The 18,784-nt window shown below is 42.5% G+C and overlaps 1 protein-coding gene across 1 annotated transcript in view; it reads right to left on the reverse strand.

Moving 5' to 3' along the window:
* ME1 (malic enzyme 1) overlaps nucleotides 1–2,418 on the reverse strand; it is a 460,205-nt gene extending 457,787 nt beyond the window's left edge. Inside the window, exon 1 of the mRNA XM_063441145.1 lies at nucleotides 2,074–2,418. Coding sequence (XP_063297215.1) covers nucleotides 2,074–2,205 — 132 coding nt within the window. The 5' untranslated portion in view covers nucleotides 2,206–2,418. The remainder of the gene's footprint in view (nucleotides 1–2,073) is intronic.
* Nucleotides 2,419–18,784: the final 16,366 nt, after the last annotated feature.

An 18,784-nucleotide genomic window follows, 5' to 3' on the forward strand; every position in this document is an offset into this window, starting at 1 on the left:
TCAGCTGGAAGGCTATTCCATGCATCCACTACCCTCTCAGTAAAGTAATACGTTCTGATATTATTTTTAAACCTTTGTCCTTCTAATTTTAGACTATGTCCTCTGGTTGTGGTAGTTTTTCTTCTTTTAAATATAGTCTCCTCCTTTACTGTGTTGATTCCCTTTATGTATTTAAATGTTTCTATCATATCCCCCCTGTATCGTCTTTCCTCCAAGCTATACATGTTAAGATTCTTTAACCTTTCCTGGTAAGTTTTATCCTGTAATCCATGAATAAGTTTAGTAGCCCTTCTCTGAACTCTCTCTAAGGTATCAATATCCTTCTGAAGATACGGTCTCCAGTACTGTGTACAGTACTCCAAGTGAGGTCTCACCAGTGTTCTGTACAATGGCATGAGCACTTCCCTCTTTCTACTGCTAATACCTCTCCCTATACAACCAAGCATTCTGCTAGCATTTCCTGCTGCTCTATTACATTGTCTGCCTACCTTTAAGTCCTCAGAAATAATCACCCCTAAATCCCTTTCCTCAGATGTTGAGGTTAGGACTCTATCATATATTCTGTACTCTGCCCTTGGGTTTTTACGTCCAAGATGCATTATCTTGCACTTATCCACATTAAATGTCAGTTGCCACAACTCTGACCATTTTTCTAGTTTACCTAAATCATTTGCCATTTGGCTTATCCCTCCTGGAACATCAACCCTGTTACATATCTTAGTATCATCCGCAAAAAGACACACCTTACCATCAAGACCTTCTGCAATATCACTAATAAAAATATTAAAGAGAATGGGTCCAAGTACAGATCCCTGAGGTACCCCACTGGTGACAAGCCCAAGCTTCGAATATACTCCATTGACTACAACCCTCTGTTGCCTGTCACTCAGCCACTGCCTTACCCATTCAACAATATTGGAATCCAAACTCAAAGATTGCAGTTTATTGATAAGCCTTCTATGTGCAACAGTGTCAAAAGCCTTACTGAAATCTAGGTAAGCAATGTCTACTGCACCACCCTTATCTATAATTTTAGTTACCCAATCAAAAAAATCAATAAGATTAGTTTGGCATGATCTCCCTGAAGTAAACCCATGTTGTCTCTGATCTTGAAATTCATGTGTTTTTAGATGTTCAACAATCCTATCCTTTAACATGGTTTCCATCACTTTCCCCACTACTGAAGTAAGGCTTACTGGCCTATAGTTGCCCGACTCCTCCCTATTACCTTTCTTGTGAATGGGCACAACATTCGCTAACTTCCAATCTTCTGGGACTACTCCTGTTAACAATGATTGGTTAAATAAATCTGTTAATGGTTTTGCTAGTACACCACTAAGCTCTTTTAATAGCTTTGGGTGTATTCCATCAGGTCCCATTGACTTATTTGTCTTTACTTTTGACAGTTGAAACGGGATTGTAAAATTTAGGAAACAATAACTGTAATCCTTTTTTTCTATCCCAATGGTAAATTATGTAATTGCCGTAATATATTGAAACAGAACTCTTTAATCATTAACATGGTAATTCATGAGAGTAATATTAATCATTTTGCATTTTACTCACTATGTTTCACAGTATTCCGTTTACAATCACCTTTTATTATATTTGACAGACATGTCACTATTAATGTTTTTAGTTCATAGATAATTTTACATTTTTCAGGTGGCCCTGGATAGTCTCTCTCACTAGATTTCTTAATGCTTTGCAGTACCTGCCCCATTTTATACTGTCCCAACCTGCAGATTGTTGCTTTTTTCACATGACATTCACTCATTTAAAAAAAAAAAAAAAAAACACTGCTCAGAACCTAAAAAGTTTACCCACTCTGCTTTATTCTTGTGCCTTTTTGAATTAGAATTAGATCACTCATGTAAAGTGTGCTAATGTCTTCATACAATGATGTCATTTTTCCTATAAAACTATATTTAGAGAATAATGTTAGCATTCATCGCTGAAGCCATACATGTTGATATATCTAGCAGTAGTGGTTCAGTGTTCAGCTCATATTACAGTTTAGCCGAGGGCCTGCCATTCCAAAAGCAACCAACATTCCATGACAGCCACTGGTACCTTGTTAAGATGTGGGTCTCTGGTGATGTCATAGCCCCTCTTCCTCGTGTATAGGAAAGTTTGGTTGCCATTCTGCTCCCCTGCTTGGTGGTTGCTGAGGTCCAGGGTTGCTAGGTCCACTTTAGCAGTCATGCTTTGAAATCTGCCCACAGAGATAGAACTTTTATTTTAGAATATAGACAAGTAACTCCACTTGTGATCTCTATGTGTTGTTACAGTTGTGAAAACACAGTTCCCTTCTCTCTAGGTGTGTTTGATTGTAAGCTGTGAGCTGCAGGCAGAGCTGGGATCAGCTGACAGGTCGTATGTGACACCAGAGGACAGGAGGAGGGAAGTGCTGAGTCACTAAGAGAGAAAACGAGAGACAGCTAGCCTAAGCTTGTAAGGCTACCCTTGTCCTCTTCACTGTTTGTCACAGTCACTGTGCAGCCTGTAAGAATTTCAGATATTCTGCCTATATTACTGTGTCATCACTTTTTTTTCCCTGGGGAAATGCTACATGTTGAACACTACTGCACGTTCAAAATGGAGAAATGAAATATATTGGTTTCCTGTCCTGGCAGTAAACAGCAGTTTAATTCATTCATACATGAGTTTTTTCCAGTTTACATATTAATTAATGTATTTATTTTTTAAACGAATACAAAGTAATGTTTATTAAATATCCATGGGAAACGTGCAGTACATGGGTTAAAACAGTTATCTGGAACTGATATATAAAGCTATAATATTTAACTTATGAATCATACTCTTCCAAACTATAATGATAATAGGGAATAACATTTGCAGCAGATAATCTAAGATAAAAAACATTTCTTGACGATATCAAAGGAAAATAATCCGCCTTAAATTAGTGCTGTATCGTTATACACTTAGTGGCAGCTTTATTAGGTACCCATGCTCTATATTGACATACGGTCTCCCCCATCCGAGGGACATCGGCGCTGGAATTGGGTAAGTGACTAAATGTTTTTTTTTAACCCTTTATGTGCTAAAGGGGGGGCCGCGAGGGAAGGGGCGACCAGAAGGCAGTATAGTGTTAGGAATACACTATAGAATCCTTTTAAGCATACATAGGCAAGATAATTTATTTTTGCTCATCCTAAAACCTAAGAATTGAGAATGTAAATAGAGACAAATGTTTTAATTAAAGGGACACTATAGTCACCAGAACAACTACAGCTTATTGTATTTGTACTGGTGAGTATAATCATTCCTCTTAGGCTTTTTGCAGTAAACATGGTCTTTTCAGAGAAAATGCACTTTTTACATTACAGCCTATGGATACCACTGGCCATTAGAGGTGCTTCCTGGGGGCAATGCAACATTCAGTGTCTTCACCCTGTGCATGGAGACACTGAACTTTCCTCATAGAGCTGCATTGACTGCACTTTCCTTTTTCTCCTCCTACCTCTCCCACAGCGCTCTTTCAGTGTTTTCTTTTTCTGTCTCTTCCTCTCCTCTGCAACCCTTCTCTGTCGGTGTTCCCCAAGGTTCTGTCCTTGGTCCTCTACTGTTTTCAATCTATACTGCCTCAATAGGTAAACTCACCAGCTTTTTTGACTTCAATATCATTTCTACGCGGATGACATGCATATCTATCTTTCCTCTGCCAATCTTGTCGTCCCTCTTGACTCATGTCTATGATTGCCTCTCTGCTATTTCCAACTGGATGGCTGCCTATTTTCTTAAACCTAACATGTCCAAAAGAGAGCTTTTCGTCTTTCCTCCTTCAAGTGTTGCTACTCCCATGTCGGTCTCCTTCCAAGGCACTACCATCAATCAGTTCTACCTCACAGTCTTGCTGCCTTGTTTTTTTCTTTGACTCCAATCTCTCCTTCACTCCTCAAGTAAAGTCACTTGCCAAATCCTGCCGCTTCTATCTCAAAACATTGCTCGCATCCTCCCCCTCTAACGCCGGATGCGGTTAAGGTGCTGGTCCATCAATCCACGTCTCAGTATCTTATGCTTTCCCAGCTGACCCGTTACAGTCCATAAAGAATGTGGTAATGCTCCTTTTCCTGTTTGCCTGTACCTCCCATGTCTCAAACCTCTGTCTTTCCTTACACTGGCTTCCCGTAAGATATAGGGCTCAATTTAAAATTCTGGTGATTGCTCACAAATCGCTGCACAATGCTCTGCTCCTACCCACCTACTCTCACTGATATACAAGTATGTCCTGTCTAGGACCCTACACTCTGCCGAAGATCTGTGTCTATTCTCTCTTCCTTCTTGCACCTCTGATGCCCACCTCCATGACTTTTCTAAGTGCTTGTGGAACTTCTTTCCCTGCTCCGTTAGGCTCTCACCCAGTCTCAGTTCCTTCAAAAGATAATTAAAAACCCACTTCTTTAGGAACACATATCAATTAAACTGTTAGTAGATATTCCTCCACTGCACCTTGGTAGCCCACCCTGCTTCCTCTCCAGCAACTGTGGCATTCAATAAACTAACCCTTCACTGTAAACTATTTCAGTAACCTACTTTTCTCATGTACATGAAATACATCCTACCCTTATCTATTCTTCCACCTTACCCCACTCCCTCTAGAATGTAATCTTGTTTGAGCAGGGCCCTCAATACCCCCTGTTACTGTGAGTCAAGCTCGTCTTGTTGCAATTACATGTCTGTTAGTCCACCTATTGTACAGTGCTATGGAATTTGTTGGCTTTTTTTTATAAAAAATAATAATATTGTTGTGATTGGAAAAGTGAAGGAATTATTATGGAAATCAGTGGAAACAACAGACAAATTCCACTAGTGATTACTCCACCCTACAAGTTTACCCCATCACTAGATTTTTGGCAAATCACCAACCAGACAGGAAGGTCACAGGTGCTCAAATAAACAATATTAACCAATGGTGTCCAAGTTGAATTTCTGAATGTGTAACAAATCAATGTTTAAAGTTGATTTGCTAAAGCATCTATAGACATCACTGGGTTCGACAACATTTAGCTCGGAAAAGCGAGATGCAGCTACTGTGTGATCAGCATAACAGGAAAACTAAAACCTTGCTTTGTCAGATCTTCTGTGACACACAGGTAATAAGACTGGAATTTGGCTTAAACTGCATAAACGTTTGATTCATTCTACTTTAGGTCAATGGTTTAGTCTAGCGGTGATTATGCTATAGTGTAGGGAATATTTTCTTGGCGCACCGTGAAATAGATAAAAATAAGTATAATCTCCCCCCACTACAAAAAGCGAAGGCTGACCTCAAAATTTCGGAATCCCACTCTATCTCTTGGCTTGCATAAAAATTAATCTCCTACCGAGATTTTTATACCTATACCAAACGCTACCAGTCCAAGTGGCAGTCAAAGACTTTAAATCACTACAAACACAAATTGACTGCTTTATATGGGCCAACAGACGCGCTAGGATAAGAAGGGACATCCTCTATCTCCCGACAAGATCAGGGGATCTCGGTCTACCTCACTTTCTCCACTACTTCCATGCAGCACAACTAGCGCAGATTAAAGCATTACACTCCCCCATAGGACTAAAAAGATAGGTGGACCTCGAGCACGATTTGTTTGGCCAAGATTTCCCCTCCCTCTATATCTGGGTACCGAGGCGCGCACGGCCACAACCCCTACAAACCACACCGGCACTTGACACCTTCATAACTCTTTGGAATAAACTTTCCATAAAACATGCACTCACGTCGGACCCCTCGCCCATGACACCAATCTTGAGAAATGAACACTTTGTACCAGGCATGACCCAAAAGACTTCACACACTATGAAGACAATGACTTACTCAGGACATACCAATTTTTCCGAAACCAAAAAATCATCGCGTTCGCAGATCTACCACAAACCAGACCACTCACCACACATGACTTCTTCCGCTATCTGCAAATCAAAAACTTGCTGGAAACTCCCACATACAAACAAGCCGGACTCACCCCACTCACCGCCTTCGAACAGTTATGCATCCATGCCCCTCTACAAAAAAGCCAGATCTCCACAACATAAACCCAGCTACTTAGGGCGACCAAAACCCAACCGCTAGGTTATGTATCAGCATGGGAACGAGACCTAGGGCCCCCCACCGACCCACGGACTGGACTGCAATCTGGGAAGCCACAGCAACGGTAACAATATGCGTTACTCACAAAGAGCAGGCATATAAAACCCTAATGCGCTGGTACCACACTCCGCTAAAACGTAAACAAATGGGACTCTCCACTTCGGACAGATGCTGAAAGGGCTGCGGCCAAAAAGGGACATACTACCACATAACACAGATCTGGACAGACATAGTGACCTTGGCCTCAAGAGTCCTACACAACTCCATCCCAAGGGACCCATGGCTATGGCTACTATCTAAACTGCTAGACGGTACACCCTGAGCCCAAAATAAACTACTAGCAAAATTAGCCTTGGCCACTAGAAGAGCTATAGCCACCCACTGGGGCTCACCCACAGTCCCGTCTCACACTGATATAAAGAAAAAAATGAACGAAGCTAGGTCAATGGATAGTTTGTCGGCACTCATTCACGACACATTGAAACAAAGTATGGGACCCATGACTCATGGAACCCACCACTGCCACTTAAGACACTATGACTCCGATATCTAATGCTTCACTCAAAATTGTTTTGTTTTGTTTAACTGTATAAAAAGTTGACAGAACAGGACCGCACAAAAGGAATCTAATGTTGCACTACCAGATAACAACCCTTTCTCTAAACTCTTCTGTATAATTATGTACTGCTGAAATGTTTGAAATTTGGCTTTTGCATAAGCCCATGCACTACTTTTGCGCAACATTCATGTGCCTGTCAATTCTGTCATTTGAAAATAAAGAATTACAAAAAAAAATAAATAAGTTTAATCTGAATGTCACAGTGTACCGTTGTGTCTTACTATGTGCGGTCCTATCATCCTTCATTCTCACAACCTACCCTTTTTGAAATGGATACTTCTGGAATAATAATACACCATAGCAAAAATACACAAAATGTCATAAAATCAAGACAGTACACATAATACAGATTAAGGAGCAGCACACACATAAAAATAAATTTTTAAATTTTACAAAGCTATAAAGTCACCTATCTCAGCAAACAAATATGGGGATTCAGTTCCACCATATGGCCATATTGTGTCCCACCACTACTTCACAGTACCGCAATATTAAATCAAGACAGTGACATAATGTCTCTCCATGGGCCTTCCTAGTTCCCCAATGTCAATCCAAGTATTAGCAATGGTTTAATTTGTATTTCCTTCTTGTGCATAGCTATATTTGATTGTGGTATGTGTTTGCCTGTATGAATATGGCTAGTAGGCATGTGCATGGGGAAAATTTTCGGTTCGGTTCGGCATTCCGAAATTCAGAATTTTCGCAATTCGGGACTTCGGCAATTCAGCACTTCAACACTTCGGAACTTCGGCAACTTTGGAACTTCAGCAGTTTGACACTTCGGAAATTCTGCAACTTCGGAACTTCTGCACTTCAGCACTTCGGAACTTCGGCATTTCAGAATTTCGGCATTTCGGGACTTCGGGACTTCTATTGCAGCCGCTTAGTGGATAACTCCCTAATTCCCACGGTATTAGGGAGTTATCTACCAAAAGGCTGAAAGACCTAAATCGGTCTTTCAGACACATTTACTAATACTAAGTAAAAATGACTTAGTATTAGTGGAATTTTCCCACGCTGTGTAATTTGACTCATAGCTCTCTGATTGGTTACTTAATCCACCAATCAGAGAGTTATGAGTCAAATTACACAGCGTGGGAAAATTCCAAAGAACTTTCCCACGCTGTGTAAAATGACACAGAGCACTCTGATTGGTGGATTTCAAACCAACCAATCAGAGTGCTGTGACAGGTAAATGTAGAGACTTACATGTCAGTCTCTTCATTTACCTGTCAGAGCACTCTGATTGGATGGCTTAAACCCACCAATCAGAGTGCTCCGAGCCTAATTGCAGGGCGGGGCAAGGCTTTATAAGCCTTCCCCCGCCCTGCAGAGCTCAGTCTGCATGGAGCCCTCCATGGGTGAAGAAGGATTTTTTTTTTGTGCTCTTTTTTTTTGGGGGGGGGGCCTTTTTTGGGTCTGAAAAAAGAAGATTTTAGAAGAAAGAAAACATCGAATGGTAAGTTATTTTATTTTTTACAGGTTCTTAGTTAAAGGTCCCCCCTCATTAATTTTAGGGTGAGGGGGATAGGTAGGGGGATCATTTTTTTTGGGGGGGGGGGAGGGGGTGACTAGGGGTTTGGGGACCCCTAGTCACCTGGGGGGATGACATTTTTTTGGGCCCCCACCCGCCGCTCAGGGGTGGGGACCAGGGGGGAGGACAATAGGTCCCCCCCTATTGGTATTTAGGGCCCCCACCCGCCGCTCAGGGGTGGGGGCCGGGGGGAGGACATTAGGTCCCCCCCTTTATTAGTATTTAGGGCCCCCACCCACCGCTCAGGGGTGGGGGCCAGGGGGAGGACATTAGGTCCCCCCCCTTATTAGTATTTAGGGCCCCCACCCACTGCTCAGGGGTGGGGGCCAGTATTAGTATTTCGGGCCCCCACCCTTATTAATATTTAGGGCCCCCACCCACCGCTCATTAGGTCCCCCCTATTAGTATTTAGGGCCCCCCACCCACCGCTCAGGGGTGGAGGCCAGGGGGAGGACATTAGGTCCCCCCCTTATTATAATTTAGGGCCCCCACCCCTGAGCGCTCAGGGGTGGGGGCTCGGGAAGGGGCTGCTCACTATTTAATAGACATGCCCCTACTCGCGGTATAGCGAGTAGGGGCATAATTTACTAATACTAATAGTAATCTTTTAGTAAATTTAGCCTTTTAGTAGATAGCTCCCTAATACCGTGGGAATTAGGGAGTTATCTACTTATTCATTCCTGTCATTACATTGACTGGCCAAGTAACTTACATTTTATATGAATGTATGTTACTTGATTGTTGTAAGTGTTGCAAATGCTTACAGTTGAATCCTGGCTATGTTTGTATACTTTTTATTTGAAATTGTATACAGTGTAACATTCTTCTTCTTTCACTGGGTAAGTATATTAGTTCTTAGGCAATACTGTGCTTCGGAACTTCGGTACTTAGACGCTTCGGAACTTCGGCAAATTCAGCACTTCGGAACTTTGATACTTCGGAACTTCGACACTTCGGAACTTCGACACTTCAGGAAATTCGGTAATTTCGGAACTTCCGGACCTCGGCAATTCTGCACTTCGGCTCTTCAGCAATTCGGACATTCGGAAGTACCCGAATGTCCGAATTGCCCGAAATTCGTCCGAATTCATATTCGGACCGAAACGAATTGCACATGTCTAATGGCTAGTCCTGGAAATAAAATAATAATAAGAACAAAATGTGGTAGTTCCACCTGATTTCTTACTGCACTGTCCACTGATACCGGACACCTTTAAGAAAAGAGATGGCCTGGGAGCCAAAAGCAGGCTTGTAAGGAATACAGTAAAAACTAGACCTGCATGCCACAAGTGCCTTTACAAGGCAGTATTTTGAAGGCTGCAATGACTACAGTACACATCAGCCCCAATATATAGTAAAAACCAAAGAAAAACAAGTTACCTGCGCTCTCTCCTTAATCCCTATGTATTTTTAAACAAATGGAGGTTTTTTAGTTACCTCCAATGGCCATGAGAGGATGAGCCCACCTGCCAACGTCAAGGCAGACCTCCCTAGGTGGGTCCTAACTCTAACCATTCACCTTGCTTCCTTGAGCCTCTGGCAAAATTCTCTACTGAGACAGAAAGGGGTATTTTTTTTATATACACCCCTATATATTATTAACCCTTAATAGGGAGACTTTTTTGCTGCTTTTCTCTAACACTGGCACAATGTTTCTGGACACTCAGGTCAGAAGCTCCTGCTCCGAGTCATGGTTCTCATTATATTGAGCCTATGATGAGACATGCACAGCCCAAGAAGAAGAAAATGGAACAGGTTATGTTTTTTGCTACTTGCATTCAAAGTATTCCTTTGCGGGTGGCCCACACGTGTTTCCTAATTTGTGCCACAGTTCAGTATGTTCTCTATTGAAGAAATACATCAGAGATTCAATATTAAAAACATGTTACAGCAAAAGGTTGTAAAGCAGGAGGTGACCACACTCACAAGCAGTATCGCTGCTATGGAAGAAGATGTTAGCAACTACTTACATTCTGCACACCTACAATCTAAATACGCTAATAAAAACCTACTGTAATTCTACGCTAAGTGGAGTCCTTGGAGGTAAAAGCTACAGTTAAGACAAGCACACTGGAAGAGATTTACCTCACGTTTTGTGGAGATTTGGCAACGGGACATAGATGGAGAACTTTAAATCCCTAGGTCACTTGTGCCTATTTTTAGACAAATAGACAGGGCTGGACTGGCCCACCGGGGTACCAGGAAATTTCCTGCTAGTGAGTGAGCTTGTGTGTGTGTGTGTGCCTGCTAGTGAGTGAGTTTGTGTGTGTGTTCCTGCTACTGAAAGAGCTTGTGTGTGTGTGCCTGCTAGTGAGTGAGCTTGTGTGTGTGCCTGCTAGTGAGAGAGCCTGTGTGTGCCTGCTAGTGAGAGAGCTTGTGTGTATGTGTGTGTGCCTGCTGGTAGTACGAAAACATGTGTGTGCCTGCTAGTGAGAGAGCTTGTGTGTGTATCTGCTCCAGAGAGCTTGTGTGTGTGTGTGCCTGCTAGAGAGAGCTTGTGTGTGTATGCCTGCTAGTGAGAGAGCTTGTGTGCATATGTTTGTCAGTAAGCTTTTCTGTCGGGAACATAGAAACATAGAATGTGACGCCAGATAAGAACCATTTGGCCCATCTTTTTAAATACTTTCATTAGTCCCTGGCCTTATGTTATAGTTAGGATAGCCTTAATCATATCCCATGCATGCTTAAACTCCTTTACTGTGTTAAACAAAGTACTTAACCAGGAAAGGATCATTCAGATTACTCCTGTTTTCAAGTACATCCTGGGGATGTTACCTTAAGCCCAACATCTAGGGTTTGTTACTTTGTCCCCACTTGACTCATTCTCAAGCTTTGGGCTATGTAATCTGAGAGCCTTCCCTAGCCTAGATCAGTAGCTAACAATGGCTCCCCCTTTAGTTTGTTGTTGCTCTGCAGCAATAGCCTTTGTTCTGTTTTCTCAATCATATCCAGATGTCTTCTTGAGTCGAATTTCTTTACTAGTATTATCCTTTTTTTTTTTTTTTTTTTAAACAGTTGGAACTAAATATTTTCTTACAGATAGCTGTGTTTTTGTTCTTTATACGTGTTCTTACTATGTTAAAAATTAGTGGTGTATACTTCATAATTATACTATTTGCATAATTGCTCAATAACAACTAAATTTAAAAAAGCAATACAAATGTGTATTCCTGACCATATAGTGTTAAAAACACTATTTAGGTTGCCTGGTCCCTTACTCCCCTTAAATAGGATAAAAACTCACTTTTATTCCAGTGCTGCTTGTGTCTGTCATAGATGGCTCCGCACCCTATAGAGATGCATTGATTCAATGCATCTCTATGCGGAGATGCTGGTTGACCAACGAGGCATTTGGCCTCCCTGGCTGAGATCATCAGAATTGACAATATCAGCTAATCCAATGCTTTCCTATAAGAAGGGAAAAGCAAAGTTCAGCGTGTTTTTGCAGAGCGTGGAGATGCTGCACGTTGTGCGGCTCTGGCTCCAGAAGCACCTCTTGTGGCCGTCTGAGTGACTGTCACTAGAGGTGTCCCTAGGGAACAATGTAAACACTGCCTTTCCTATGAAAAGGTAGTGTTTACAGCAAAAAGCCGGCAGGGACATACTATACACAACAGAACAACTACATTAAGCTACATTTTAATGTAACACATTTTGTTTCTGAGATTGACGACTTTACTACATGACATCAGTGTGTCATATGTTCATTTATATCAGTATTAGTCATCTTTTTTTTTTAACCTTTTTGCCATTAACTTTGCTGAAATATTTACCAGTTTTCTAATTTAAGTCTTTTTCTCTGCATTCTCCAAATAGAAAGCATGTGTGCTATATAGATTTCTTATTACACAGACAAAAGCCTTAACAATAACCTGGACAGTTGTCAAAAATTAGAATAGTATTAATGCTATTAAGCATGATGACCACTACCAGAAACAGATGTATGCTGTAATGTTTTTTATTACAATTGATTGATTTAAAACATACTGGTTTGCATTCCATGTGGCCTGCTTGTCAGGGTTGGCCAGAGAATCCTCAACAAGGTGAGAGGCAGCGACCTAACAATGACAGAGGAATAGAAGAGTAATATTACCGGACCTTAGAGTGGCCAGGCTTAACGTAAAGTAGAAAAACATTTCAGGTTAGAGAGGAAAACAAAACAAAAAAACAGAAAAGAAACAAAACGGACAAAATACAGGGTCGTATGGGAACAAACATAGTCAAAGGGGCCAAAATCAATATTACAAAAAGAGAAAAACTAAAAGAAAAAATGAACCGCACTCCAATCACGTGAAGATCCAGGTGCTAAAGTGGGTCAATTGCCAGCACCAGCCCCAGGGAGTAAATAAATTTTAGTGGTAGAAAGAGGATCCAGGCACACCTGGATCCTCTTAAATCCAATAAATACATTTGAAGATACTTGGGAGTGCCTGAATCCTCTTTCTACCACTAATGTCAAGATTACAGACTGGAACAGGTCAATTAACAAGCTGATTCTGGTACTCCAACAGGGTAATCGTCAGGGACAGACTGACAGCAATCTGGACCCCTGGGCAAATTTAGACCCTGGGCTCCCTCGAAGTACAATACATACACAAATACACATGGTTTATTCACTAAAGAGTGCATTACAATAAAGTGAAAACTAAATTACTAATTTTGAAATATTCACCACTTTAGTTACAATTTGGCTATTTTAGCCACCATTTTGCTATTCTGTTTTCAGTTTACTCTTTAGTGAATAAACACTACAGCTAGGAAAATACCTGAGTTACAGATTTGTCTAATTTGGTTAAGTTAGTCTACAATGTGTGGTCCCCATATCAGATTTTCACAATGAATGATTCAGTAAATAAACATTTGTGTATTTGTATGTGTACATCTATTAAAGGACCACTCTAGGCACCCAGACCACTTCAGCTTAATGAAGTGGTCTGGGTGCCAGGTCCTTCTAGGGTTAACCCATTTTTTCATAAACATAGCAGTTTCAGAGAAACTGCTATGTTTGTGAATGGGTTAAGCCTTCCCCTATTTCCTCTAGTGGCTGTCTCATTGACAGCCGCTAGAGGCGCTTGCGTGATTCTCACTGTGAAAATCACAGTGAGAGCACGCAAGCGTCCATAGGAAAGCATTATGAATGCTTTCCTATGTGACTGGCTGAATGCGCGCGCAGCTCTTGCCGCGCGTGCGCATTCAGCCGACGGGGAGGAGAAGAGGAGGATCGGAGGAGGAGAGCTCTCCGCCCACCGCTGGAAAAAGGTAAGTTTTAAACACTTTCCCCTTTCCAGAGCCGGGCGGGAGGGGGTCCCTGAGGGTGGGGGCACCCTCAGGGCACTCTAGTGCCAGGAAAACGAGTATGTTTTCCTGGCACTAGAGTGGTCCTTTAAGGAGATATATGTCTTAATGCATGTTTAGTGGGTAACATATTTGTGGATGCATGTGTTTATTTTCATATAGTGTCAGTCTGAATTTGTAGGGCCAGTATGTGTGAATTCATTTGCATGTGCAAATTAAGGGATGTGTTGTGTATTGGGAGGTCTGTGAATGCATATGTATTTGTGCATACCTTCATCATGCTTGTCTGAATGTGGAGGTGTACAGTGCCATAGTTTGTGAATGCAAAGTTGTATTTTTGTGAGTAGTGCCAGTAAGTGTATAAACAGTTATGTATATGTAGAGATTATGTGCATATGTGTGCATCTTTATAGTGCTGATGTGTATTCGTGCGGAGTATCAATGGATGAATACAAGTGTCTATTTGTTTGCATGGTTTAATGCATGGTTAATACAGCAGTGCTTTTGTAAGGAGAGTGTGGATGCTGAGTATATTTTTGTGTCAATACATTGCTAATGCAGATGTGTGGGAATTCAAATGCATATCTGTGTGTAATGCTAATGTGTGTAAATGCAGAGTTTCAGTTAATACTTGTGTGGAGTGTGTGTGAGTGAATGCATGAAAGTATTTGTAAGACTTGCTATTGTGTGTGTATACAGGAGTGTAATTTACTGCATGTCACTGTGTCTGCATGCATTGTTGTGTTTGAGCAGTATGTGTGCAGTATGTGTGCCGTTGTGTGTTTTTCTGAATTCACTGTGTGACTATAATCTCATCAGGAGAGAAAAACAAGTAGGTGAGAACGGACAACAGCTCAATTAGCCTGCTATTCGGTGGGTCTAACAGTGGATCCCCATCTTTTTGTACAATTGATGCTATGACAGCTTGGGATCTTCTATTTGCTCATCCTTTCAAGGTTGTATTTGTGAACAGTGTTTGTGCGTTTGAATGACACATGCATATGCTGACGCAGATACACACACCGATGCACACCCTGACACACAGACAGGGCCGGCCTTTGGGGTGTGCGAGCTGTGCGGCCGCACAGGGCGCCATGGCAACAGGGACGCCGGGCAGCCAACACAGCTCTCACATGCTTGGACACTAAGGCTTGTTAATCCTCCCCTTGCAGTCTCTGCGGCATTTTGGAGGTTAATATAGAGGAGAGCCGTGGGGGAGTAACCAGGCAGCACACAGTTTAAAAGGAGCTGTGAGTGGCTGCAGAGCTAAGGAGGAGGAGTCAGTAAGGGAGCAGACACTCACTCTCCAATCTGACAGCCCCTCTGCTTACTCATCCACTAAGCATGCTCCTCCAGACACTCCCCCTCCCTCCCCCCCCCCCCCCCCCCTGTCCTTAGCTGCCAGTCTGGCATTTTAAAGCACTGACCACTTTTATGGCCTCTGTGCTGCCTGTAGATTCCCCTCGGAGGAGTGTCAGCACCTCACAGCCTTCCTTCCCCTGCTGCTGTGTGACAGTGTTTATGCCAGGGTCTGTGCCAGTGTTTGTTTGTGTTTCAGTTAGTGCTTGTGACAGTGAATGCCTGTGCAAGTGAGTTCTTGTGTCAATGTGTGTGTGTTGGGGAATGCTTGCTCAGTGTATGTCTGTCAATGAGTTTCTGTGTGTTTGTGTCAGTGAGTGCACGTCAGTGTTTGTGTCATTGATTATATGCGTCATGAGTGCATCTGACAGTGGTTCTATGTGTACTTGTGATTGTGTGTGTCAGTGAGAGTGAGTATGTGTTGTTGTGCATCGTTTTTTTAAATAGACAATTTGCTATATATATGTTTTTTTTCTTACCGTTTTTAAACAAAAAATTCAAGTAGTTTTACTTAACCCCTTAAGGACACATGACATGTGTGACATGTCATGGTTCCCTTTTATTCCAGAAGTTTGGTCCTTAAGGGGTTAAAGTAACACTATTGTCACCGAGACCATTGAGATGAAGTGGTTTGAGTGCATGGGCCTGTGTTTTAGAGATACTGCAATATTTAAATTGCTGTGTTAAGTCCAGCAATAAGTCAGTATAAGAGCCACTCGAGGTGCTTCCACTGCACTGACTGAGTAAAACTTGGTCACGTGATGCAGGAGCCCCATAAAAAAGCATTGATTCAATAATTTCCTATGGGAACATTTTAGTGCCTGTGCAACACTTGCTTGTCTTCTATGAGAAGCATTGGATTGGACATTGGCGTGGTTCTTTTTTTAATATTTTTTTTTGTAGAGGATTAATAAGGAGGTTTTAAATGGTTAGAAGTATAAATGGGAGGATGTGGACCAAGAGGGCTAGTGACCAGAGTAGGGCGCCTTGAAGATTTTTCGCACAGGGCGCCTACAGGCCTAAGGCCGGCCCTGCACACAGATACACACATACATACACACACACACACACACACTGACACATGTGCGTACCCTGAAACACCTGTGTACACAAAAAATAATATACACACAGATGCACACTCTGACAGGCTGTCACTTCCAGCCAGCCGGCCGGCCAATAATAGCGGGATTCAGTCGCACTCCTAAAGGACCAGGGTGCCTGACTGCGCCCCTGTTGAGCAATATTACCTATTGGGTGGCAAGTACACGGAACATCCAATAGCATGTGGGCCCAGGTGCAGCTGCACCACCGCCAGCCGCACCACCGCCACCTCCGCCACCACCAGCACCAGCACTGGTTCCGCTGATTTATGGCCAGTTTTGAAGATTTACTGGTCCAACTGGTCCTTACCTCCTTATGCAACCAGCCCCTAAATGCCAGGGGAATGATACTTCATCAAAACAAGATGGCCCTATTTACTCATTGCAAACTTACAGAGTAATCAGTAGATCCTTATCCCCTTAGCTCCCATTCATATATATCTTGTTCACTTATACCTTGCTGCACTCCACCCCGCCTACTGACATAATTCCCCAATTTTAGTGGAATGCTTATTTAAGCCTCTTATCGAATGCTTATTATTACCACCTTATTTATGCAGATTTGTTGATAATGGTTATATTCTCATCGGGCCTTTGCAAGCAAAATACTAATATCAAATGTTAAAGTACTAAGTCTAAGTCAAGTATATGGTGGGGGTTGAACAAAGCATTGTTTTGCATTTCTTTCACATCTCTCTGGCAATGGGAATGCTGATTTGAATTTGATTTAGACTCACATATCAGAGAACACTTTATACCCAGTGAACATTGCACACTCTATAAATATGCATTCATATCCTGTATTACAAGTATCATCACTTATTCCTGGCAATAAAATAATATTACCAGGTAACTGACTCTATCTTAATACGCGGAACCAGCACTTTGTTCTCACTGAACCAGTTTACGACACCTACATATTACAATTGTTCTAATCAGCATAAGAAAATAAGATAAGAGCACAAACTGCTGATTATTGCATGCTGATTTACTTACCTGACAAGGTGACCTCAAATCAGCATGTATTACTAGGCAGTGATTCTACATATAATGATTAGAGAAAAGAAAGTTACTTTTTTTGTTTTGTTTCATTTATATATTTTTCCAGTACATTTTGTTCAAAAATTGATGAATCTGGTCGCAAATGTTTGGTGCTCCAGCTTTCTGCACTGCGAACACTGCTTTATAAGATCATCGACCCCCAAAAAATAAGTCCTGAGGATCCCCCTACTCAGCACGACTAATATGGGACGCAAATCCAAAAAGCAAAAACCAGACAAGCCCAATTTGGGACTCACAATCAGAGACATGTGGAGGTAGGCTCATGAGGCGACTGGGCCCAACATGGCCTCCTTCTCTCGGAGCTGCTCAGATATTTCTGATGACTTCACATATGAGGCGGAGGAAGTGAGCTTACCTGAACCGGCACAAAAGTCAAAGACCCCGATGGGTACCGACTCCTCACCAGGGACAACGGCGGTATTACGTGAGCTCCTGGCGGATCTGCAGAGAACTAGCCAGGCTGAAGTTTCCACGCTCGGCGGAGATCTGCAGGGCCTGACAGGCCGGCTCGGAACGCTGGAGAGTGCCTCAGAGAAAGGGGCGCAGCAGATATAATCACTCCAACGAGCTGTACAGGTGCTACAATAGCAAAACCTAATATATGAAAACCAATTTGCAGCCCATGAAGGTACCAGATGCCGGAACAATCTAAAAGTAAGGGGGGTTTCTGAGGACATACCGGAGGCAGAGCTTTCGCATCTTATGAGGTGCTTACTGGTGGCCCTACTTTCGCCATGGCAGGCTAGAGCAGTAATGCTGGAGGGCCTCTTCTGTATCCCTAAGCTGCACAGGGCACTGGCTAATGCCCCTAGAGATCTTGTGATACAATTCTGGAGTGGGTCTGACAAGGCTCTGAGAAGAAACTCTCTGTATCAATACGAGAGCATGTCGCCTCACATTCTATGCGAATCCGTCGGGCAGCACGTTGGCATGGCGAAGGTCACTCAAACCACTTACCTCGCTCCTCCAGAAGCATCAAGTTCGCTACCACTGGCACTTAGCTTGCACACTTTTGGTCCTCCACAGCGATACCACACATCAAATCCACAACCGCCAGGAGTCTGATGCTCTATTAAATAGCCTGGGATTTCCGTTGGATTCTCTTGGCCACGCTGAATGACCTGGAGCTTCAAAACCATCGCATACTTGGGACCCGGAGCGGATTAACCCCTTTGTCCCACAACAATCCTGGGTGGAATCATATGCTGCAGTCACCACATGATCTCCAACTGGCAAAATTACCTAATGTATCTGGACACATGTTAAATTGCAGAGTTTCTTATTCAATTTGTATTAGTTTTTGTTTCAACTCATTATGGTGCAACCCTACTCTCTCGTATGACCGACTAGGAGCATTAACATTTCCACCCCCCAATGTCTCGAGACACTTTGTCTCATACTAATAGCTAAATCAGTACCATTGGGCATGCATGCCCCCATTACCTATCCAGTTACTCCTTATCCATGGGACACACCCACCTGCCGACTCCATCCCCTGAGACAACTCCCTCTTCAGCCTGAGCCCAATGTGTGTTTATACCTGTTGTCACCGAGCTGCAGGAATTACTAATTTTCTTCCGTGTCTCATCATTTTTCACATGCTATATGCTACACCATGTTTCTAACCACTGCGAGTGATGTCACTTCTTATATAACATCAGTTGAGGTTGTTGGATTGTCCCCTTTAACCATCTCACTGAATA

Source organism: Pelobates fuscus, chromosome 2 (assembly GCF_036172605.1).
Source record: "Pelobates fuscus isolate aPelFus1 chromosome 2, aPelFus1.pri, whole genome shotgun sequence".
NCBI classification, from domain to species: Eukaryota; Metazoa; Chordata; class Amphibia; order Anura; family Pelobatidae; genus Pelobates; species Pelobates fuscus.